The sequence below is a fragment of the Garra rufa genome, chromosome 3 (assembly GCF_049309525.1).
Source record: "Garra rufa chromosome 3, GarRuf1.0, whole genome shotgun sequence".
NCBI classification, from domain to species: domain Eukaryota; kingdom Metazoa; phylum Chordata; class Actinopteri; order Cypriniformes; family Cyprinidae; genus Garra; species Garra rufa.
This window is the reverse complement of record NC_133363.1, coordinates 12,612,643-12,637,454: the sequence shown is the minus strand read 5'-3', so window position 1 is coordinate 12,637,454 and position 24,812 is coordinate 12,612,643. Positions and strand designations below refer to the sequence as shown.

The 24,812-nt window shown below is 37.9% G+C and overlaps 1 protein-coding gene across 1 annotated transcript; it reads left to right on the top strand.

The window, feature by feature from the left end:
• Positions 1 to 1,774: 1,774 nt before the first annotated feature.
• On the top strand, positions 1,775 to 24,567 carry kcng4b (potassium voltage-gated channel, subfamily G, member 4b). The gene is made up of 3 exons (XM_073837392.1): positions 1,775 to 2,017; positions 3,602 to 4,425; positions 23,316 to 24,567. Exons 2-3 carry the CDS (start codon positions 3,679 to 3,681, stop codon positions 24,150 to 24,152), a joined length of 1,584 nt encoding a protein of 527 aa, XP_073693493.1. The 5' UTR covers positions 1,775 to 2,017; positions 3,602 to 3,678; the 3' UTR covers positions 24,153 to 24,567.
• Positions 24,568 to 24,812: the final 245 nt, after the last annotated feature.

The window sequence follows — 24,812 nt, the reverse complement described above, 5'->3', positions numbered from 1 at the left end:
CAGCAAACTTCCTTGAGTATTACGCCGGAATGGGAGTGTAGTTCCTAATCTTATCGGCCTTGAAAATTGCATCTTTACATTTTCCGCCGGTCTTAGTACACGATATAACTACAGAAGAGTCAAGTTTTAAATAGGACAAATACCGAATTTTTGAACGCGATGCTACTGATCTAATAGGATTCAATGATCTATGCTAAGCTATGTTATATCGCCAGAACAGGAGAACGGCTGAATGGATTTCAAAACGGTAAAAATCAACTTATTTACTCAGGGGGAGTTGGAGAATGAGCCTATTTCCAAAAAAAGTGGAGTGTTCCTTTAAGACTTTACTGTTTACAAGGGAACCCAGCATCTAAGGGACTGAGTAATCAACCACCCAATATAGCCTAACAACGCCCTACATATCAATCACCCAGAACATCCAATCAACTAAACCGGAACACACTAAAACCCTCAAAACATCTTTGCAACCACTAGCAGACACTTAGCATTGGCAGGTTTTACAAAGGCATATATTTTCCTCACAGTGTCAAAATCTTGTTATTATTTATTCATTTATTTATTTATCCAGAAAGGACAGGGGAAACAAGACAACCTAGATGCTGAATGTAAGGAGACCCCGATGTCAAAGCACTTAATAAGGTTCTCCAGTTTCTTTCTGCAGGCCCAGTTCATCCAATTAGAAGTAACTTGAGAGCTAGTTTAGGGACAGGTTGAACATGGCAAACAAAGTTGATTACAGAAGAGTAAAGACATCCTTTAAAAACCTGAAAACTGTTCCAAAACTCTCTATATAGCAAGTTATTGTTTATCCTAGGTGGTAAATAAGGGTCATCACTGGTTCAACTGTCCCAGCATGCTCGCTATCATCTGTCTACAGGAGATTACAGCTAAGCCCTGATATTCATTAGTCTGTGGATCAAGGACTATACAGACTCCAAATCTACATATTTCACTAAAACAATAAGTTATGTGAGGTCTTGCATTACAGTGATTTTACCATAGTTAAGTATGTTTTAAGTATTCTGCATCATGTTGTGCCTAAGAGTACCCCTTTAAAAAAAGTCATGTTGTCTCTTATCACTTTTATAAAACTGTATCAAATTCAAAATGATAAAATACAATGTTAAATAACTTGTTAAATGTAATTCATTATTAATAATCATAATGATTGTATTCTGCAAAGTAATATAGCTCATTCATCTAACTTCAGGGTGTATTAGCTAGCAAGCAGAAAGTAAAAAGACTTAATATTATATGGTTTATCAATACATAACTCAGTTAATAGCCTAGTATTTACCGGTGTGCATTTCACAGCATTTCACGTTGGATCTGCCTATGTTCTTAATAATTCACAACAATCCACTCACAGTTGACTTTAATGAGGGGAAGATGCCATAATTAGTTTTATACAAATTAAATCGAGACTTTGAGATAGGCTATATTACTTACGTGACGTTTTTTGAAATCTCCATAAATATAGTAAATTAATTGACAATATAATCACATTTGTGCTCTCTTTGTTAGCTACAGAAGTGAGCAAACTCACAATTATTTGTTGTGAATTAAAAGCGAGAACGCACAGTTGTAGGTGGGCGCGCACGCGCGCACATGTACTGGTGTTTAATATCAGAAAAGCAGAGAGATAAAGAACGGCGGGATTTCGGAGGACGCCAGTGTTAGATAATCGGTTTTATTCCCGAGGGCATTTTTTCACCCAACCTTTTTTCCCAGGCGCTTATAGTAGGGATTCAGAGTGATTTTTATGAGACAGGCAGATTATTCCTGTCCATCTGACTAGAGTGCCCAGTTAGAGACAAACATGAGGAGCTCATGGCAACATTTAACTGCATTAAACCTATTTTCAAGATGGGTCGAGGAACTTCCTATCAACTATCAACTATTTCAACTTGGGTCGTAGACCTTCGTAAATGAAAACATACTTTAATAATCGTATGGCAGTAAAAAGATTTAAAACGTTCCATTAGGATGACAGAAGACATAACTTTTTAAGCAGGTAAGTGGTGAAACCTGATTTTATTGTATGAAAGGCTTTGTAATGACAGACAGGGATATTGACAGAGAATAATATGGCTAATGTTAATGTTGTAGTGAATGTGCTGTTGAAGTATGTGTCTTATTAAGTTACATAGGCTAACAACAACAAAAACGTACTGTATCATGGAACACTAAAAATATGCTAAATGGGCTTCATTTGGTGACATCTAAATTAAAAGATTTTATTTTAAAGGTTGCACAAACTGAAACATTTCAGATGAAGAGGTGGGCCACCCATTCATATGAATGTGTGACAATAGTCCCACTTAACGTTTATGAGCTAGTCACATTGTTTTGTTAGGGGAAGTCCCAATTTACAGTTAACTACAGTATGCCAAACACCTTTTTAATAGACGCATTGCCTGTTTACTTTTGTGAAATGGAAAAATACCAGCGAGTGAGCAAATGTCATGGTGGCAGATTTTACCCTGATTTAAAAACGTTTTTTAATCTTAACATTATTACATACATAGGTGTACTTACATAACAGGGAACAGCTGTGGGTCAGATCACATCCCTCACTATTTGAAAACAAGGGCAGAAATACTGTAGCTCAACTGTCTGTTTTCACTTTTTTATAGTATTTACTGTTTTTATTTGTTCGTGTGTAAGTGTGTAACAATATTTAGTTACTGCTTGAAGAAATCTTTTTATATACAGTGGTGGCCAATGATTAGAACACCAGCTAAAACATTATTTGAAGTCAGTTATTCAATCTTTTGCTGTATCAGTAGGAAATATCAGTTTACATTTGCAAATATTCATTTTGCCTGAACACTTATGCGCAAGTGCACCTAGGGCAAAAGCTGCTTTAAATGCAAAGGATGGTTACACCAAATTTATTTAGTTTAGTTAATAGAAGTTAATTGATAAAGAAAACCTATTTATGACAGTCTATTTAGGACAGCATCCTCATTTTACAGCATTTACACAAGTGTCTAAAACCTTTAACAGTACTGTAGTACTGTGAAGGTAAGTTTCTTGAAGCATCTTGGAGACATTGCCACAGTTCTTCTGGATTTAGTCTTGTTCTGTTTCACCATGTTGTTCCAGACAGACTGATGATGATGAGATCAGTTAATCAGATCTTTTTATGGAGCACTGGCTGTTGTCAGACTCCTTGTGCAAACATGAACCACACTGGATTATTATAATTAATGGCAAAATGAATGTTTGGAAACGTAAACTGATATTTTCTACAAACACGTTTTTTATGTGATCTACAAAATATTTTTTAAAACTTGTAGGATTTACTTTAAAACAATTTTCAGTCAGACATTGCTAGTAAATTTCACAAACAATTACAAAGTAATGGAAAGTAACATTAAATTAAACATTTTTTTCTTGTAATTTTTTTGTAGGTTTATAAATAATAAATGTAATTTTCTTTAGTTACTCTTGTAAATGTGCATGCATGTATTTGTACAGTTTCACAGGAACAACATTGGCTGGTCTCAAACTACATAAAAGAAATACAGTAGTCTTGAAATAAAATGTGCATTAAAGATATTGATGATGCTAGATAATACTCTTTTCTTTACAGTTATCTGCCAGCTCCAGTGCTTTGCTGCCTGCTTAAGTTACACTTAATTCAAATCATTTACATCTCCAAATGCCGCCATGCCCATCATCAGCAATGCCAACCATGACTTTAGTGATCTCTCAGTCAGCACAGACGACAGCAGCCTTGACCTGTTTTTCTCGGACATTCCAGAGACCGAAACCATCAAAGGTGTGTACTTTAAACGAGCCCAGCGACTACACAACATCTCGGCCTTCAGAGATGTTGACCACAGTAAACTAGCCCTCATCAACGTTGGAGGAGATCGCTACACATTTCCCTGGAGCACCCTGGAGCAATTCCCACTCACGCGTTTGGGACAGCTGTGTAACTGCAGCAGCCTGGACGATATTGCTCAGCTTTGTGATGATTATGATGAGGCCCGGCGAGAGTACTTTTTTGACCGGAGCTCGGTGGCCTTTCGAGTCATCTTAAACTTCCTGGCTGCAGGGAAACTGAGGCTGCTGCGACAGGTGTGTGCTGTGTCACTGTCTGACGAACTCAACTACTGGGGCATCGACCCTGTTCACATGGAACGCTGCTGTCGGCGCAGGATGTTGTCCTGTGTGGAGGAAGTGGGAGAGAAGAAAAGGAAGGAGGAAGAGAGGAGGCAGAAGAGGCTAGCCCTACAGAAGCCTCTAGTACAAGAGAAGGGCTACATCTGGCTGATGAGTCGTCTGCAAGAAATAGTGGAAAACCCTCATTCTGGCTGGCTTGGGAAAATCTTTGCATGTTTCTCAGTGGTCATGATTGCTGTGACAGTTATCAGCTTGTGTATCAGCACCATGCCTGATCTCGATAACAGGGTAAGTGCACAAAATCACTATTTTAATACGTATATTCTGAGAGCACTCTATAGTATTCCATGATACCTAGTCTACACTCTATAAAAATCAAGGTTTCAAAAGGGTGTTTTTGGAGCTATACCATAGAAGAACTATTTTGGGTTCTCAAAAGAACCTTTCAGTAAACAGTTCTAAAAAGTTTCTTCCTAGTGTAAAGAACATAACCTAAAGAACCTTTTTCCACTATAAAGAACCTTTAGTGCAGTGGAATGGTTCCATGGATGTTAAAGGTTCTTCATTGGAAACACACATACCATCAAAATCCTTAATTTTTAAGTGTGTACACCAAATGTCTGACAGAACACAAAAATATAAAGAATTAATGGGGTCACAATCACTTTTTATTATTTCTTTCCATCATAATCCAGTTTTACGTGGCCATTACATTTAATACTTTTATGTAATTGTGACCCTGGACCACAAAACCAGTCATACCGGTAAATTTTTAATTTGAACTATTTGAAAATCAGGAATCTGAGGTTGCAACAACAACAAAAAAAAGGTAAATATTTTAAAAAATCGCCTCTAAAGTTGTCAAAATGAAGTTCTTAGCTATGCGTATTACTAATCAAAAATTAGGTTTTCAAAAATTTACAGTAAATTTACAAAATATCTTCATGGAACACGATCTTTACTCAATATCCTAACGATTTTTGGCATTAAAAAAAAATCCATAATTTGAACCCATACAATAAATTTTTTAGCTATTGCTACAAACATACCTGTGCTACTTAAGACTGGATTTGTGGTACAGGGTCACAATTGTTATTTGTGTGTGGTATACAGTGCCCTCCACTAATATTGGCACCCTTAGTAAATATGAGCAAAGGTGACTGTGAAAATAAATCTACATCTTTTATCCTTTAGATCTTTCATTCGAAAAATTCACTAAACTGTAACCTTTCATTGAAGTAAAACGATGGAAAATGGGGGGGGGGTATCTTATTATGAAATAAATGTTTTTCTCTAGTTCACGTTGGCCACAATTATTGGCACCCCTAAAAATTTGTCTAAGTAAAATATCTCTAAAGTATATTCCAATTACAATTTTTTTTAGCACACCAGGGTGGCTAGGAGTATAATATTGTCCAGTCATGACTTTCTGTTCCACAGGATTATAAATATGAGGAACACAAAAGCCAAATTCCCTTAATCATCCGTCACAAGAAGTAAAACAAAAGAATGTAGTTCTGATATGCAGAACAAGTTTGTTGAGCTTCACAAAATAGAAAGCATTGAAAATCCCCATTCCCACCATCAGGGCAATAATTAAGAAGTTCCAATCAACTAAAGATGTTACAAATCTGCCTAGAAGAGGACGTGTGTCTATATCATCCTAATGCACAATAAGGAGGAGAGTTTGAGTGGCCAAAGACTCTCCAAGGATCAAAGTTGGAGAATTGCAGAGAATTGTTGAGTCTTGGGGTCAGAAAGCCTAAAACAGCCCCTACATCACCACATGTTGTTCCAGAGGGTTTCAAGAAAAAATTCTCCTGGCTTTCCCAAAAACAAACTTCAGCATATTCACTTGTCAGACATGATTGGAACTTCAAACAGGACTGGCTTCTACGGTCAGATGAAACTATAAATTAGCTTTTTGGCAGCTAACCCTCCAGATGGTTTTGGTGCAGAAAGGGATAAAAAAGTACCCCATGCCCACGGTTAAAAATACTGCTGGGTCTTTAATGTTGTGGACCTATTTTTCTGCCGGAGGTCCTGTACATCTTGTTTAGATATATGGCTTCATGGATTATATCAAATACCAGCAGATAAAAAATCAAAACCTGACTGCCTCTGTTAGAAATCTTAAAATGGGCCATGGTTGCATCTTCCAGCAGGACGATGATCCAAAACAAACATTAAAATCAACACAAAATTTGTGCCACTGAGCACAGAATGAAGCTTCTACCATGGCCGTCCCAGTTCCCTGACCTCCAGTGTTGGAGAAAACTCAGAACTGTTATCTTGGGAAAAGGATGCTGCAATAATTGGGTGCCAATAATAGTGTCCAATGTGAACTAGAGAAAAACATTTATTTCATAATGAGATTTCACCCCTAGGTTCTATTAATTTACTTAAATGACAGGTTCGAATTTTGTAAATTTTTTGAATGAAAGATCAAAAGGATAAATTATGCAAATTTATTTTCACATCCACCTTTGCTCATATTTACCAAGGGTGCCAATATTAGTGGAGGGCACTGTATGTGGTATGTGTTCAATTTATTCATTCTTGTGACACTACAAAGCTGATGATTTAAAAATGGAACCATTTTGCGGTAGTTTCAACAAAAGGGCTATATTCCAAAATAACATGGTATCATACTATTTTTTTTTTTTTTTCAGGGTTCTTTGCTAAACAGAGAGTTAGAAACAACAGCATTTTTGGCAATAGAATACTTTTGTACCATTTTTTTACCAGTTGTTGAAACATATACGAGTATATGAAAATATATGATAAACTTTTGAAGCATAAGTGGTAGAAGATGGTAAAAGAGGTGTCATTTGCAGAAATAACAGTGTTTTCTTACATTTTAAAAGCACACAAAGACAGGATTGCAGGGAGAAATTGCAAGGCCACAGTCAGGAGGGGAGTCAGGAGAGAGTCCAGCCAAGCATGTGGTTGTTACAGTCCAAGGACAACAAAATAGGCAAGGCCAGCAATGAACACCAGGGAACACAGAATGGTGATGGCAGGGAACAGAGAGAAAGTGAATCCTGGAGTGTGGAGGCAGGAACATGACGGTCCTGACTGGAAAACAAACAAACCTAGCCAGACAGGAACACAAAAACTAGTAGAACAGGGGAAAATACAAATGAAGAAATACATTTCCAAACTAGATAATAGGCATGAAAATAAGACAAGACGAGGGCTATGCTACAGCAAGACCAGATCACAATTAACTCGACAAGAGCCAGGTTAACAGCAAAACAGATATTTGATCTGGCATAGGCCAGAAAACAAGAGGGGAATATAAAAACTGAACACTAGACCTAATACTTTGGTAATGTGGTATATCCCTAAGAACCTGGGTTCCAGCTTGCATGTCACCACCTTAAGAGTCCGGGCCCGTATCCACAAAACATCTTAAGGCTAAAAGTAGCTCATAACTTCCCGATTTAGGAGAAAAACGTAAAAATAATGGGCGTGTCAGTCCTAAATTTAGGACTTCTAAATTTTTGCTCTAAGAGTATTTCACAAAGCATTTTAACGCTAAAACTAGCTCCTAAATCTGTGAAACATTATGAGTATGAGGAGGACTCCTAAATCACTAAGACCAAATCCCAACCTAAAATGGCTTTTGCTGGCAATCTGCCTCGGAACTTAAACTTTTTAGAAACACTCATTTATTTGCACACATAAACTTTTTTGGTTTTGGAGGTTTTCCCAACTCCAAATTTTCCTTTCATTATATCCTTGTTTCCATTAACAAGTTGGGCAAGAAGTAACAGCTGTTCTTGTGTCCAGTTTGGTTTTCTTTTAAGTTTGCATATATTACTATCAGCCAAAAATTTTTTCTATTCTGTTAATAAAAAGGCTGTTTATGTATAATTGTTTATGAGAAGCACACATGTAAAAGGTTGACAATCAGCTGAACATATACTTGTTTAATTAGTGACACTTAGCCTGCATTTTAAAATCTTTAATTTAATAAGACAAATTTTTTTACTTTATTTGAATATGGCAACATTATATCACCCTCTACAATATTTCTATAAACAAATCTCTGACAGAGACTCCTCCCCTATCAGCCAATCACTGTTTGCATAGTTAGTAGGCAGGCTGACATCTTCCATAGCAATGAGGTCAACCCCACCCTTACTCTTAGCTTAAGACTTCTCTCTATTCCTTAGTAAAAGTTTGTCTCAGCAGCTTTGTTAATAGGTTTTAAGAGAAAACTCTTAGCTAAAAACTTTTACTGCTATTTAGGAAAACTCTTAGTGGTAAGATAAAATGTTTTGTGAATACAGGCCCAAGTCCATAGTGGAAAACCATACCCTCTTACCCACATACTTGGGGTAAGGAGTCAGACGATGATCTGCTGCCACATTGGTATTTTTCACCACTTGATTGGCCACCATCCTGGCTTTTTATCATTTAAGTCTGCACCACTGGACAAAGGCCTGGATGAAGGGGACAAGTGCCTCAGGTTCCTGTGAAACAAAAAGATACTGCTGATAACCAACAGAATTTGGAAGGGGGCATACCAGTGGCTGCCACAGGGAGATGGTGGCTCAGGAAGTGAGATTGTGGGATGCCAGACAGCAAAGCATCTGCTCCAAATCTTGGTTAGCTTGCTCGGACTGCCTGTTGGTCTGTGGATGGAGTCCCAATGTCTCGCAGAAGCACAGATCTAATGACAAATCTACATCCAAAAATAGGAAACTCACCCAAAACCAACCGACCCACAAGCAGCTCCTGGTTACTGACATCATAATTCAGTTTTGCCAAGATCAGGTGGTGAGAGAAGTATGCACATGGGTGCACATGGTTGGAGGTTAGAGCTAATAGGCAAACCCTAGGAACCACTGCAATTCTCTATGAGAGTCAGGGACTAGCCACTCTGAGATGGCCCTCATTTTAGCAGGATCTACCTTAACCCACTCTGCTGAGATAATCTGTGCCAGGAATGGAACTGATTCAGCTTGGAATATGCACTTCTGATTTTTTATATAACCTCTGCAGCACCTGTCAGACATGCTAAGCTTGCACCTCCAAAGATGGAGAATTAATGTACACAATAACAAATCAATTGATCATGTCTCTGAGCACATCGTTTATCAGGACCTGGAAGACACCCAGGGTATTTGTAAGCCCAAAGGGCTTATATTGGTTTAACAGAGTCACGTTGTCTATAACAAACAAAGCCTCACTTTCTGTCCAGTCACATGCCGATTTGCTTTGTGGATCGGAATGTTCAAACTCTCAGATCTTACTTTACAAGCAAATTTTCATTCAGACTTATTCGATTACATTTTTAAATACCAAGTCATACAAGTAATCTAAAAAATAATAATTATTTCAGAAAAAGAAAATAATTTATGCAATTCATATTTGTGTACATTATTCTTCGATTGCATCATATTGATATTCATACTGGCATTTAATGCCACAGCTTAATGGATAAATAAATTTACTAGAGAGAAATTACACTGTTAGGCTTTAATTTGTGCACACAACATTAAAACTAAATATGGAGCGTGTGGTGGCTGCTTTGTTGGACAAAGCTTTGTGAAGATTCACACTCCCTGGAGCAGTTTGGGGGCCAGGGACATTAATGGCAGGGGGTACAGATTCTTTATCGTGATGTCAGTATGCCCATAAATATTGATGCTGGGGTGCAGAAACCATCTGTCTTCTCTACAAAAAAGAATCCCGCAACTGCAGGAGAAGTGAAGAACAGATGAGGCCAGCCACCAGATGTACTTATCCACAGAATCTTCAGCACTGAGAGAGGGTAAAGACAACCACGAGGTGGAAAAGTGCCTAGGAGGAGCTCAATGACACGTCATAGGGTCTACGGGGAAGGAGAGATGACACTCAGGACTTGCTGAAGACCCCTGAAGATCAAGGTATCTGCCAAGGACACCAGTGAGATCTGTTGTCTCCTCCCTCTGAGACAGAACAAAAAGAGCCAGCAGATGAAGCAACACCAAGACAAACCTTGCAACAATAAGAGCTCCATAGACATAAAATGCAATCTCCTCAATGTGGTTGCTTCAGATGATTAACATGGTAACATGGTTGAGGATGTGTCATTAAAATCCATGGCAATGAGATTTTCTTGAGAACTGTGGTGGTGCGAAACACAGGGGCATCAGACAAAGGGGTGATTCTCACCAGTACTCCCCTGTCTACTAGCAAGCTGCAGCAAAATGTCAAATAAAAGACTAGCAAGCTGCAGCAAAGTCGCTGATTAAGGTGTCGCTACTTCTCCTTTGCCGCCAGTTAAGTCTGTCCCACCTGCATGAGTTCCACCTCAGGGAGGGGGTCTGGATGAACAGCTGCTGCATCAGAAACAGGACGGGTAGATTTTGTCAAGAAAGGTGTGCCATGATGTGTTGATGGTGTATTTTGCTGCCTGTCAGCTTCACCAGGTCATCAAATGATGCTGGCAATCTCATTCTGAATCACAGGATTTTGCTCCTCCCTGAAAACATCCCAGAAGGCCGCTTCATTAAATGGAAAAGTCAGTGAATGATGACCTTACTTACCCATTCCTCAATCTCATAAACTGGCTGGCTGCCTCCATGCTGACAACGAGGTGGTTAAAACACCTTAACCCTTTGAGCGGTACGGTCCCACATATGGGATTCTAATTTCTGTGCCCCTGGGAGTACGGTCCCACATATGGGATTTAGAACGTTCGGTGACGTCACGCAGCTGACAAATTCAAACTGCGCTTTGGCGCGATGGCTGGCGCTGAGCCAGAGACGGCGGAGCTCTGCACTTGTCATACAATCACAACTATGCAGTGTTTTTAACCACATAACGCTTATTTTAGGTTTCAGACATTTAAATACACATAAGTACTAGTAAAACGAGACATTAAGAGTTTGTAAAATACAAACATAGGTCTATGGAAGCAGCAAATAACCATCTATTCAAATATAATTTGCCGATGTGTTTTATTTCTATCACATACACATAGGCAAAGTAACTAAAAGGTTCACTCTATTCCTCTTCTAGTTCACCAGCCACTTACTTGCATGTATTTCGGGAGAAACGGATGAATGTATGTGATGTAAATGCGGCTGACAGGACTCTCTGAACTGCAGCGCGAACAAACATGGCCGCGCCCATCTCACGTTTCAAATCACGATCCAGATCATTTACATAGGGTTTTAAACGACGAATCATACTAATTCACACATATTTGTGAATCGGAATATTAGATAGTTCATGGCATGGTAAGCAAGTGTGTGAGTATTCTGGATAAAAAAGGAAAAACGAAATTAAAGCGATCTATCTGTCATACAGTGTTATTGTGGCTGTGTTGTGTCACGTGACAAGCATGACGCGTCGCCATGGAAACAATAAGGACGAACGTTCTAAAATAACGGTCGCTTAAAAAAAACTCACTCTCCGGGGTCCGCTAGAATATTTTAAACTCACCACTGAAAGGGTTAATGAGCTCCTGATGGAACAGCTTGAACATGGCATAGTAAGATGCATGCTTCTCCCAGATGGTTGTTGCCAGTTTTGGTTTGTTACTTTTAAAAAAGTAATTATAGTTACTAGTTACTTATCACAAATAGTAACTGAGTTAGTAACTGAATTACATCATTATAAAAGTTACTGTCCTTTTTACCTGGGAAAGTAACTATTGTGTAACTTTTTTAAAGAAATGTTCAAATATGTCAAATAACTTGAATGCCCCAATATTAAATATGTTAAATTAATAAAACATTTTACACTAATCTACACTATTTTAATGTTGCTGAAGGACAATGTGCGAGACATCTTTCAGGGGCTAAATATCACGTTATTGGGGTCGGTTCAACCTGCAGACATAAAAAACATGCAACCGGTGCGGTCTGTCTCTTTTTTTCTTGATGACCGCAAAAAGAAACAAAAATACTACTCAATTTTTATTGTGCAGATAAGAATAAGGTATCGTTTGAAAGTGCAAAGGGTCTACTTTCATTTGTGTATAGAGTGGCTCAGCTTTTCAAATATTTTAAACATCCATGTGAGATGCGTGGACATCACCTCCGCAAACAAACATGAACAATCATCAAATTCATCTTGTCATTCAACTTTTTGTTCTGGAGTGAAAATTACAGCCTGCTTTAAGACATGCTTTTTTTGGCTGTTAAATAATGGCACACATACCAGTAATTCTATCGAGCACAAGTGTTAGTAAATCAAACTACGTGGTTTATTTTAATACTCTTCTCCCATAAATTTTGCATCTGTAAAGACGCAAAAATAACTGTGTCCGTGACTTTTTAACACTAATTCTTCACTGCACAACTTTAGTAAATCCTGACAGTACTGTTTTAATGCCTAAAGACGGTTTGGCTGGTGCAAGCTGTTAATAAATCTGGTCCTAAATATTTTTCTAGTCGACTAGTAGTTATTAATTTAAACAGACCAGTCACGCGTTTATATTAATTAAATTAGCACCAACAAAAGTCATGACTATGATTTTTTTTAAGGGGAAAAAACAATAAGGAGATATATTACTGATTATAATATTGATATATTTTGGATTACATTATTAGTAATTATTGATAAACTAGTTTTTTATTGATAAACAAAACTGAACTATTTTAATGGCTGCAACAATAGTATAGGCTATGTAATGTGGAGGACAGAAAGAATGGGCTGCAGTCTTGTATTTGAATTCTGATAAGACATTGGACAAGGGCTGGGCTAGGGCTGCACAGGGCTTTACCAGTGAGCAGGGTAAAGATGAATTCCAACTTCACTGCTTCGGTAGCAAAGGTTGTGGGTTGCAAGGCAAATGTGATGGCACACTGGAAGAAGAATGGTCTACATGACTTAGGAACCTCATCATAAGAAGGCAGTGTTGTGACTCTGGAGCAACCTGGGAAATAACAGGAGGAGAAGTGCAGGCAGCTACCACGTAGCCAATACAGTCTTGGTCATGCATCAACTCCCTGACTTGGATGGTAAATTTTAGCAACTTTAGAGGACATGTCCTATTCCTCTCTGGAAGTATCTGTGAACCATGTGGCATTTTGACGCAGCAGCACCCCTACTGGATGACTGTAGCCTGTATTTGGTCAGACCTGGGTAATTCCATACCGGATGGATTGAACTGTCAGGATGGTAAAACAGGAGGAATCAGTTGCAGGGATAATAGTGATATACTGAAAGCACACAAAAACAGGATTGCAAGGAGAAATAGGTAGGCCACGGTCAGGAGGGGAGTCGGGAGAGATTCCAGCCAAGCACGTAATTGTTTTATTTTAGACCAATGGGGGGCGCTGGAGCTATGAGATGAGACCAGGAAACATAGAATGGCAAAGCAAGGGGACAGTGTGACTGAAACCTGGAGCGTGGAGGCAGGAATCCTCTGGAACTGGTGGGCAGAGAGTTCCAAAAAGCTGGATGAATGAAAACAGGGGGAGAGGGGGAGGGGAGCCAGGAGGGAAGGATGGCAAGAGTCTAGAGCAGGGGTTCCCAACCTTTTTTACTCCGGGGCCCCCCTCCTTCTCCGGTCAATTTTGCAAGGCCCCCCTATGCCTGACATGTCCTCTTATACTTATACTTATACTTATAAGTATTTATTTTTAAACATTTTTTATTAACCAAAACATATGTTTTGCCTTATTATTCTTCTACTGAATGTTATAAAAAAAACCTCAAAATTCAAACCAACTTTAAATTAAAACTTTAAATATACCTTATAACCTTAGAAAATATATAGAAAATTATAGTTATAGAAATTATAATTATAGAAAACATCTGCTCAATTCTAACTTTTTAAAATTATATATACAGATTTAAAGCTCCTGAATTCCTTACTTCAGACATTCTTTACAACTTCAGAGTATTTTTTCTTAAATAAGTACCTGCCTTACCTAACAGGACAACGGGGAGATGCCAAAAGACCACTAAACTTATCCCTTTGAACTTGACAGACTGAATATCTACTGTTTGTATCCTTTAAAAAATTAACATACGTATTCAAACTACAGCAAATACATTCTGAATCTGTTGAAACACATCGATGTGAAGGTTCGACAAAGACAGGATCAGTGAACTGTCAGTGCGCGCCTGATGCTCATAAACACGTACCGAGCCTCACTCCTATCGGTGAGCATCCATTATAAAACACTCACAGGACAGTAATTTGGACAACAAGGCAAATGTTTTGAAATTTCATGCAAAAATACGATAGGGATCAGAGCCCTGAGAGCGCGCATAGTTTGTGAATCAATAGCGGACTTATGCGTGCCTAATGTACGACTCTGATATACACACGTGTTATACATTAGGCATGCACAAGTTCGTTATTATTACACTAATCGTATTTACCTTTACATTAGCGTGACAGTTTGCTTCATGCATGCAGCCGAGAGATGTAACATTAGTTTGCGTGCAGCGCTTGGAAGTTTTGAGCCGCAATTCAGTCTGTATTTAACAGTGCGATTAGGCTTGCTGCGCCGAGTCTGAAGCACTCAATCACAGAACACGAGAGAGGCTGGGCTTTTATTATTTTCATTTAGCACATTAATAATGAAATTAAACATTATATGATAATATTTAAATTAATTTTAAGATATATTGCGGCTCCCCTGGAGGATCACTAAGGCCCCCTAGTGGGCCGCGACCCCCCCCCCCCCCCCAGTTGGGAACCGCTGGTCTAGAGAGTGGTGCCAGTACAGAAGGAATCCAGCAGCCAGAACAGACAGGGGAGCTAAAAACAAACAAACAAAAAACAAACAAGCTCAAAAATAGGCTAGTAAAATAGGGGAAAAAATAAGGGAATAAAAATAAACCTAATCTCTAAACTAGAGAATAGGCATAAAAACTAAACAAGATTAGGACTGTTACAACAAGACAAGTTAACGATCAACACAGAGCCAGGTCTAAGAGTTTCGATCTGGCACAAGACAGAAAACAAGAGAGAAATATAAAGGCTGACTAATGAATTAAAACAGGTGTGAGACGTGTGATGTGTTACAAACACCATGTGTCAGCCGTATGATACAGACAAAGGATGCAACACAAACAAACCCTGAGCCAATCAGACCAGCAATCTGATAGAACGGCCTACGATTGCCAAAATGTGCATTATACAAAAGGGGCTTTCGCACCAAAGAAAAATGTCAGTTTTTATAACAACTGGTGGAAGTTCACGCCTTTTGGCATGTTTGCAGGAACTAGGAACGCATTTAGTTCTAAGAAATTCATATGGGGGAACTAAATTAGCTTCAACTTCAAAGAAGTGTCCAGTGATGTAATAGTACACTGCTGCCAGTGCAAATGCAACCAGTGGAGCCTGTGGAACAAATTGGTTCTTTAGGAACCACCATGCTGGCTAGTTCCTAGAATTGAGTTCTTAGAACTACGCGGTGCAACAGTGGTTAAACAGCTTACTTTGTATAATACTACAATTCATTGTGCTTTACTACAGTGTTTTTCAATCCTGGTCTTGGGGACCCACAACTCTTCAATTTTGGGTGTCTCCCTTATTTAACAAATGTGATTCAGATCATCAGAACCACCATGCTGGCTAGTTCCTAGAACTTAGAACTATGCGGTGCGAAAGTGCCTAAACACAGCTTGCTGTGTATAATACTACAATTCAGTGTGCTTTACTACAGCAAGGCTGCCAACTCTCACTCAGAGACTTTTCAGACGCTCACACGCCACACATTCATTTTCTCACGCAGTCAAAAGCACCCTCAGTTAAAACTGTAATACAGTTTTTCTCAATTGCTTAAACATATTTCTTGAAATTATGCCTCTTATTTGCGAAACTCTAAACACAAATCCACAACTCCTAACTCATTTCCCCAAACTTCCTATATTGAGGTCAAAATGAAGCTCTCCACTCAAAACAATTCAATCTTGCTGAAAAACCAAACTTTGCTTTCAGACATGACACACAAATCCTTAAAAACAAACACACTACAACACAGTTTTACACACTGATGAGATAAATTCAAAACAATACTACAAAAACAATACAAATAAAAAACTTTTCACATGATGAACACAACAAATCTATTCCTTTGCAAGTGTTTTATTCCTTAATTTAATGTACTGTAGAGTACAGTACAAAACAGCAAAAAACAACAAAATAATTATTCTGCCCAGCATCCTGTCTTTGGTCTGGGACAGGCCAAAGAACCTCTTCAGCATCACAGGCTAAATTAGCCCTGGCCAGGCAGCAGGAGTAAAATCCTCTTGCATGCCTGATCCAACCCTGGCACTCATCAACTAAAATATATGAGACTGCTTGTCTTCTTGCCCTTGCTCTTCCTCTGTCTCTTCCATGTTGTTGTCGTCATCGTCCTCCTTCTCCTCCTCCTCTTCCTCTTTCACCTCCTACTCTTCCTCTTCAAAATTACACATTACTGTATGTGGGATATTGATTGAAAAAGACTGGATAGGATTCACAGTTACACTTGTACTAGTGGTCTGACAAAAAATAAAAAAATAAAATAAAAGCACACAGCGTCATTGTGAAACAGGAAAAAAAAAAGAAATATGGGCACAAAGGTGAAAATAAAAATAAGAAAGTCCACTGTCAGAATTTTTAACTCCTGTGTTGTCCTCTGTCTATATGCTTTCCAATGGAAGGTTCATGAGATGTACCTTTGATCTATTTCAGAGAACTGCTTTATCATTGGTTGATATACATTATCTTCATTAGTGAAAGTCAAGATTCACTTGAATAATTCATGGCAAATTTACAAAAAGTCTAATAGAAATGTGTAGAATATATGATTGACAGTTTATAACAACTAGATCAAAAATTTTGCATTTAGGTAATGACTTATACGATGAGCTAATGACTTGATGTTTTGAGGGGTCAAACTATTGCACAGAGAACTATATCATACATTTTGAGCAACATGACAATAGCAACTGATAATGTGGGAAACCGCAGACAAATGTATCTAATCAGTTGTATGAATGTACCAAAGCAATCACAACTTGATCAGAAGAATGAGAAGCTTTTTATGATGTGCACAAGAGACTAGATGATGTGGATGTTGAACAAGTAGTTTTGACAATTTCATTTCTGATCTGAGAAATGCACCAAAGTGACTGAGAAAAACTGTAAGCTGACTTTGGCTTCTTTTAGGTTCTGATTTGTGTGTGCTAAATTTTGACTCCTAGTGTTTCCACTTGGATAATTGTGTGCTAATTGAGCTCAAACTTCACAGATTGAGTGAACAATGTTGAATGCTTGTGCTTTCTAAATGACCACATGGTGTAAGCACTGAGAAATGTAGGGGTTTGTGTGTAGAGTTTTGCAGTAACAGTTCACCAAATATAACTCATGTGTCAAAGCAGGGAATAGTGTTTATTGTTTAGGGAAATGGGTGTGCTTTTTCAAAAATGGCGTTATAGTTTTGAAATTTTAGTTCAAAAGACTGGTTATAGTGTTTTAGCAATTGAGAAAAACTGTATCTTCATTAGTGAAAGTCAAGATTCACTTGAATAATTCATGGCAAATTTACAAAAAGTCTAATAGAAATGTGTAGAATATATGATTGACAGTTTAGGACAACTAGATCAAAAATTTTGCATTTAGGTAATGATTTATACGATGAGCTAATGACTTGATGTTTTGAGGGGTAAGACTATTGCACAGAGAACTACAGTATATAATACATTTTGAGCAACATGACAATAGCAACTGATAATGTAGGAAACTGCAGACAAATGTATATTTAATTTCTGATCTGAGAAATGCACCAAAGTGACTGAGAAAAACTTTTATCCTTTTATCTCCATCGAAGGTTCTGATTGGTGTGTGCTAAATTTTGACTCCTAGTGTTTCCAGTTGGGTAATTGTGTGCTAATTGAGCTCAAACTTCGCAGACTTGAGTGAACAATATTGAATGCTTGTGCTTTCTAAATGACCTCATGGTGTAAGCACTGAGAAATGTAGGGATTTGTGTGTAGAGTTTTGAAGTAACAGTTCACCAAATATAACTCATGTGTCAAAGCAGGGAATAGTGTTTATAGTTTAGGGAAATGGGTGTGCTTTTTCAAAAATGGCGTTATAGTTTTGAAATTTTAGTTCAAAAGACTGGTTATAGTGTTTTAGCAATTGAGAAAAACTGTAATAAGATATTAGCTTAACTGATTTGGTAAAGGCTCCAAGGCGTATTCGTGTTCGTGCTCTGGAAATCGCCAAAAGACAATGTGTTTTCGTAGCGCTGAGCAATGTAGCCAATCACAGACATATCTGTTGATCTTGAATACCTGTGATTGGCCATTGCATTCTGAGTTCACTCTAAATGGCAGATTTTTTTCCCTATACACTTGCCAGATATCTCACTGTAAATAAGCAGTTCATTGATTATAATGGGACTTTTGTGATTAACTGAAGTGACACGTTTTTAGTGATTATCAAGGAAGGGCTATTGTGCACTCCTTGGCTACATATAAGCCAAAACTTTTGAAAACAGCCATAACTCTGTACAAGAAGCAAAGTTTCGTGTGATCGGTGATAAATCCCTCATGAATGAAATATTCATTTTCGAATGGGAGAATATAATTTCTCAGAACAGCAGACTACTATATTACCAGAAAAATGTGAAAATATTTTTTAAAGGTGGTTGCAATTATTTATAAAAGTATAATAACTGAATCTTGCAATTCTTTCACTACATTGCTATACTTGTGGTAAAAAGTTAATGGTTTTGCAACACTGCAACAGTTATTTTACATAATTTTATGACAGAAACACAGTATCACTTTTTTATATATAGATATAAAAAAAAACCTAATAATTTCACAATGTTGAAGTCAGACCATTCTGTTTTTGCTTCAAATGTTTTTAAATGATAAAATCAATTTTAAATAAAAACCCTGCTCGCGCTACATGTGTGTAGCATCTTTGTTGGTATTGTGATTAAAATGCAGTGTTTAGTTCTAATTTTCAGTTTATTATTATACCTTTTACGTTTTAATGTTTAGTTGTTGTAGTAGCAGCAACTGCAAAAACAGTTTCATGGCCAGGTAAATTATGGCTGGTAAATTTTCTCAAATAAATGCTGAAATACTCATTTTCATTTATTTGACAGAATTGTTTTCCAATATTACTCTCGTAAGAATAATAATATTAAATTATAATCATTATATTCTAATTTGTTTGGTTTCTAAATATACCAGTGTGAGAGTAATTTAGACTGAGACACCATATCACAACTAAAAAGAGGACTGAGTCCCCTTTAAACCTCAAGATCAAGTCAATGTACTAGATATTTTCTTCTAGTTTGCACACTGAACCTGTATTGGAGCTCCTAATTTTGAACTCTCAAGATTGATGAATTTAACTGTAAAATGTACAGTTAAAATTCTTACGGGGAAGCATGCCCCCCAGGACCCCCCTACAGGGACTGCTGTGGGAATTCTCCCTCCAAACTGAACTCAAAAGTTGGCAGCCCTGCTACAGTGGTTTTCAATCCTGGTCTTGGGGACCCACAATTCTTCAATTTTGGGCGCCTCTCTTATTTAACACACGTGATTCAGATCATCAGCTTATCATGTGGGAGCTCTGCACTGAGTGCGGCAGAGAAGAGAGACATAAAATATGTGTCCCTACACATGATGGATCCTCAGGACAAAGGATTAAAAATGTGGAGGAATCCATCATCGTTAACCTCTCCTAAATCAGTGGCCACCAAAAGTCATTTTTAAACAAAATTGGAATAAAGGTGCAAAATAATACTTTATATTAACAAGATGATAATTGGAGGCCATTCGCTGTGTTAAAGGTTCATAACCAAAGTTTTATTGAACTGTTGGAAGGGCTTTTGAGTTCTAAAAATGGCATACAAAAGAGCAGAGCAGTGGATTCACAGAAACAGGATTCAAAGAGTGAAAGGTGCAATCATTTTCTCTTAATAATATTTAATTCAAATAACTAGAAAGGTACAAAATGATTATTACTTACTTATAAAAGCTGTATTGTTATTAAAAAAAAAAAGTATGGTAGCAACACGTTTTACAGTTTAAGTTAAATTTACAGTGAAAAATATGTTAAATGAAATAATGTTGTCATGAAGATGTCAATCAAATACTGCACACTATCTCAGTAACCCCTTCTCGCTTTCAAACACTTTTGAATCTGTATCTGAAAACATATAGGGCCCTATCATACACCCAGTGCAATGAGACGCCAGGTGTGACGCAAGTGTTTTTTTTTCTAGTTTCAGCCTATTGAAGTTATCATTTTCACATCTAGTGCCACATTGTTAAAATAGGAAATGCACTGCGCCCATCTGTTCACCAGTGAGCTATTTTGAGGCAACTGAAAATGATCGCACCATTGACCAACTAAAACCTGTTCTAAAGTCAATGGCACAGTATTTTTATTATTTAAAGGGCGCGTTAGTAATATGAGCCTATAGAAGGGTGCACAACGCATACACACTCTGCTTATTACACACACAGGGACGTGCCAAATTTAAAAAATGAAAGTATTACAATATAAAAGATTATTATTGTGTACATAAAGATAAAAATGACTACAGGCATGAGCAGATCCGCTTCCTCCCTGGAGAAGTGTTCAGAGTGAAAATACCCTGACATCTACAACTATTTATGTCCTTAAACGCTCGTTTTTGGGGTTGACAGTATACAAATGTAGTTATGTTTTTTTTAGCTTGTTTATTGTACACCTTGTCACAAATCAGCGTTTAGACAAGAAGGCAGCTTTCCACAATGCAAAGTCAATGGAGAGCCTGGTGTGGGCGTGGCCTAAATGTGCTCTGTCTCTATGGCGAACAGTTTAAAGCTCACTCAGGGCGGGTCTCAGGTTAGGCAACTCTGTCAATCAACAATCGTGGGAGCGGCCTTGGTCTGTGTGACATCACACAGCAAAGAATCTGAGAATGGCTTGATTTGAGAAAGGGGTAATGATTTATAGGGATTTAAAAAAAAAAAAACACTGGTTGGATTTTCATCATTATTGGGTGGATCTATAAACACACTGCCAGCACACATTTATGTTCAAACAACAACTTTAGGAGAATAGGTACAACTCTTCTGGACAATATACCTAGAACGCTGGCTGTTTTTTTCTTTTGATAAACTAGCAAAAGTGGATTCAGACACGCCCTAAGTGCACCTGCACCATGCACTTCAGACCATGTTCTTAGATTGTTAAAATAGGGCCCTTAGTCTTTCATAACATATTTCAATTAAAGGGGTCCTATTATGCTCTTTTACAAAGTCTTGTCAAAGCAGCAAGTTCCGTCTGCTCCATTATAGTTAAGGATAAATTAAGGTATAGTTGACGCTACAGTAGGGTTCGGTCCTATCATCAGCCTGTAAGATCGCCGATACATGATATTACTGTGCTTTGAATATTTGATGTTAACCAGCTCCAGAATAAGGCTAAAAGCAACCTAATGTTTTTAATGTGACTTAATTTGTATTTAACATGACAACAATTAAATAAAAACATTGTAAGTTACTAATTTTAATGCTTACATTTCCTTATTTATTCAAAAAGCAGCTATAGAAAACAAGCAAAGAACATTAACATTATCAAAAAACATCATCACTGATTAGCCTAGCCTAATCTAGTGCAAGTTTATGCATTTTAAAAACACTTACGTTATAAGTGAAGCTATCTACACTGTATGATGAATAATTCTCTTACCACACACTGCACATGTCTGCGGCACGTTACACTCCGACACAGCCACCGGAGCAGATCGCAGCCACTCTAGTCAATGCTTGTGTTTTTACCAGCCATGTCGCGGCTCGTTGAAGCATCCCAGAAGTGGCTCTCCACGCTGCATCACTAGAGTTAGGCTAATCCCCCACCTCGTCCCTACCCACCCCCCCAACCATTTGAATTTCCGTAATCAGGATTTTTATTTTTTCATATGTTCATATGATTCTTTAGGGTCTTACTGAAAAGTCTATAATATACTTTGGTTAAAAATTATCAATAGTCGTGTAAAAAAAACACCCTTTTACCTTGTCAAAATCAGCAAAAAATCAACTAATTTTATTGCATGGTCCCTTTAAATGCAAATGAGCTCTGCTCGCCCCGTAATGTGCCGTAATGTTCACTTTAGCCCCATTTAGCCGCATTTAGCTGTGAAACTTGCCAACAAGCACATTATTAAGAAAGGCCGTTTGTAAAGATGCATAAAAAACCCTTACACTGTCTACACCGGACACACCGCAACAACTAAAGTCTACACTGGACGCAACAAAGCGACCGTTGCAAATCATTTAAACTTTGTGTGAGCACGTCATAAATAGAGTGCGGCAGCTGATTACCGTCGGGGATTTGCCGTGTCGCGCTGTGCCGCATGCAGTGTAGACACTGTGTTATACTCACTTCTGCTGTGGGTGAAGCTGCATCAGGAGCGATTTGCACGAACATAGACGTATATGTAGATCGGGATCGGCGCTTTCCTTTTTAAAAACTAAAGTAACGTTAACCTTTGTGTCTTTAGCAGCTCAGATGTCGGGAGTAAATGACTACTGCTATGTTCATTATTACATCCAACAACAGAACACCTCAAACGCGTAATCGGAGACATTCTTGTCTTCCTCTGCACCTGAGTCGACACAATGGCGATCAGAGTCGGACTGTTCCAGCTCGGTAAGGCGCTCATGTCAATCAACTATCGTGGGAGCGGCCTCTGTCGCAACGACAAGAAACTGAGAATGACCTGATTTTAAAAAGGGAATATTACTTCTAAAGATTAAAAAATACCACTGGGTGGATTTTCATCATTGTAGAGTGGTTGTGTACACAAACTGCCAACACACATTAATGTTCAAACAACATGTAAAAGTTAGTTTTGCATCCGATGACCCCTTTAAATAATATTCTAATGAGCTTTGTGATGTTACTATACCCGGAAAACAATGCTGTAGTCCAAACGAGCCATTCATTGTAGTTCTTAAAAAAGGGATTTTTAAAAAACAAAATATCTCTCTTTGGAGTGAACTTTGAGATTTGTAACTTTTAGATCTTTTTTATGTCCGAACATACACAACACACACTGACTAAAATTCAAAAAGTGAAAAAGCATAATAGGACTCCTTTAATAAAGCAAAAATGTCAATGTCTACTTTAACAGATTTTGTAACCATGCTGTACTAAACTGTGTTAAATATAAACATTCACCTGATTTCTGCTTATTGTTGTTTTACAGGGTGAATGCTCAGAAAAATGTCACAACATATTCATAGTGGAGACGGTGTGCGTGGCCTGGTTCTCCATGGAGTTTTTGTTGCGCTTCCTGCAGGCTGAAAGCAAACTACAGTTTCTTCGAAATCCACTTAATATCATAGATATCATTGCCATTCTACCATATTACATTTCTTTGGTTGTTGATAGCAAAGATGAATCTGAAGATGCCGAGCTTAACGGTAGCACTGGTCGTGGATATTTAGATAAACTGGGTTTAATTCTGCGAGTCATGCGTGCTCTGCGAATCCTGTATGTGATGCGACTGGCACGACACTCGCTGGGCCTCCAGACGCTTGGACTTACGATGCAACGGAGTATGCGAGAATTTGGACTCCTGCTTCTCTTCCTCTGCGTGGCTGTAGCTTTATTCTCACCTCTCGTACATTTGGCAGAGAAAGAATTCACAAAGGACAAGCCCACTGGCCCCCATAGCTTTAGCAGCATTCCTGCTTCCTATTGGTGGGCTATCATATCTATGACGACAGTTGGCTACGGTGACATGGTACCACACAGTATACCTGGCCAGGTTGTTGCCTTTAGCAGCATACTGAGTGGTATTCTTATCATGGCTTTTCCAGCTACATCTATCTTCCATGTGTTTTCTCGTTCATATCACGAGCTGAAGCGTGAACAAGAAATGATTTCTAAAGAAGAGCGAGTGGCCATCTTGGATGCCAATGCTAAAGAGGACGCCCAGAGGTTGCTGGAGAGAGAGTCTTTTTCTTGGGCCTGTACTAATAGCAATAGTCTACACAAGGTCAATGGCAATGGAGCAACTGCCAATCAGCCAACTGCATGACGCAATGACCTCTGATCTTTGCATATCTTTTCAAACTTTGTTGGTTTTCAAATTTTCTACATGCAATTTTGAATCTGTTGGAATGAGATTTCTGTGATAGATCCATAAAATAATATTCTCTACAATTAAAATGAAATTGGTTATAATGTATGTGTTTTTTTTTTATATTTAGGTTTTGCATATTGTGTTCTTTTACCCTTAAACATAGAAATGTGTCTGTATTTGTGATTATTGTTCTTTTTTATCCACATTTTTCTTCCCGTAAGAAAGGGAGAATTTATCAATTTTATGGGTATTCAGATTGGATGATGATGAGATCAGATCTCTGAGTGGAACACTGTACATACACATTAGTCTAATATGTTTATCACCAGTGGCTGCTGGCCAAAAGAGGGCGATAGGGAGCCACCCTCGCTGAGCCACACACACAAAACTATATCGTTTTTATATAGTAAATATATAAACTATATATTTTTGTTGTTGCACTGTATACAGAAATTGTGACTTATGAAAAATATTATTTTTTTAATTTACCTTGAAAAAAAAAACTTCATATATAAACTTTATCTTGGTAAAACGATTTTTATTACTCTTTCTTTTTGTTTTTAAGATTTATTTTTGGCATTTTAAGCATTTAAAGTAAAAGTACAAAATACCTCC

Excerpts from the sequence above, each read along its gene's own strand:
- kcng4b (XM_073837392.1), top strand. The coding sequence starts at position 3,679 with ATGCCCATCATCAGCAATGCCAACCATGACTTTAGTGATCTCTCAGTC. Across the intron at positions 4,426-23,315 it reads TGCCTGATCTCGATAACAGG|GGTGAATGCTCAGAAAAATG; the intron begins GTAAGTGCACAA and ends GTTGTTTTACAG.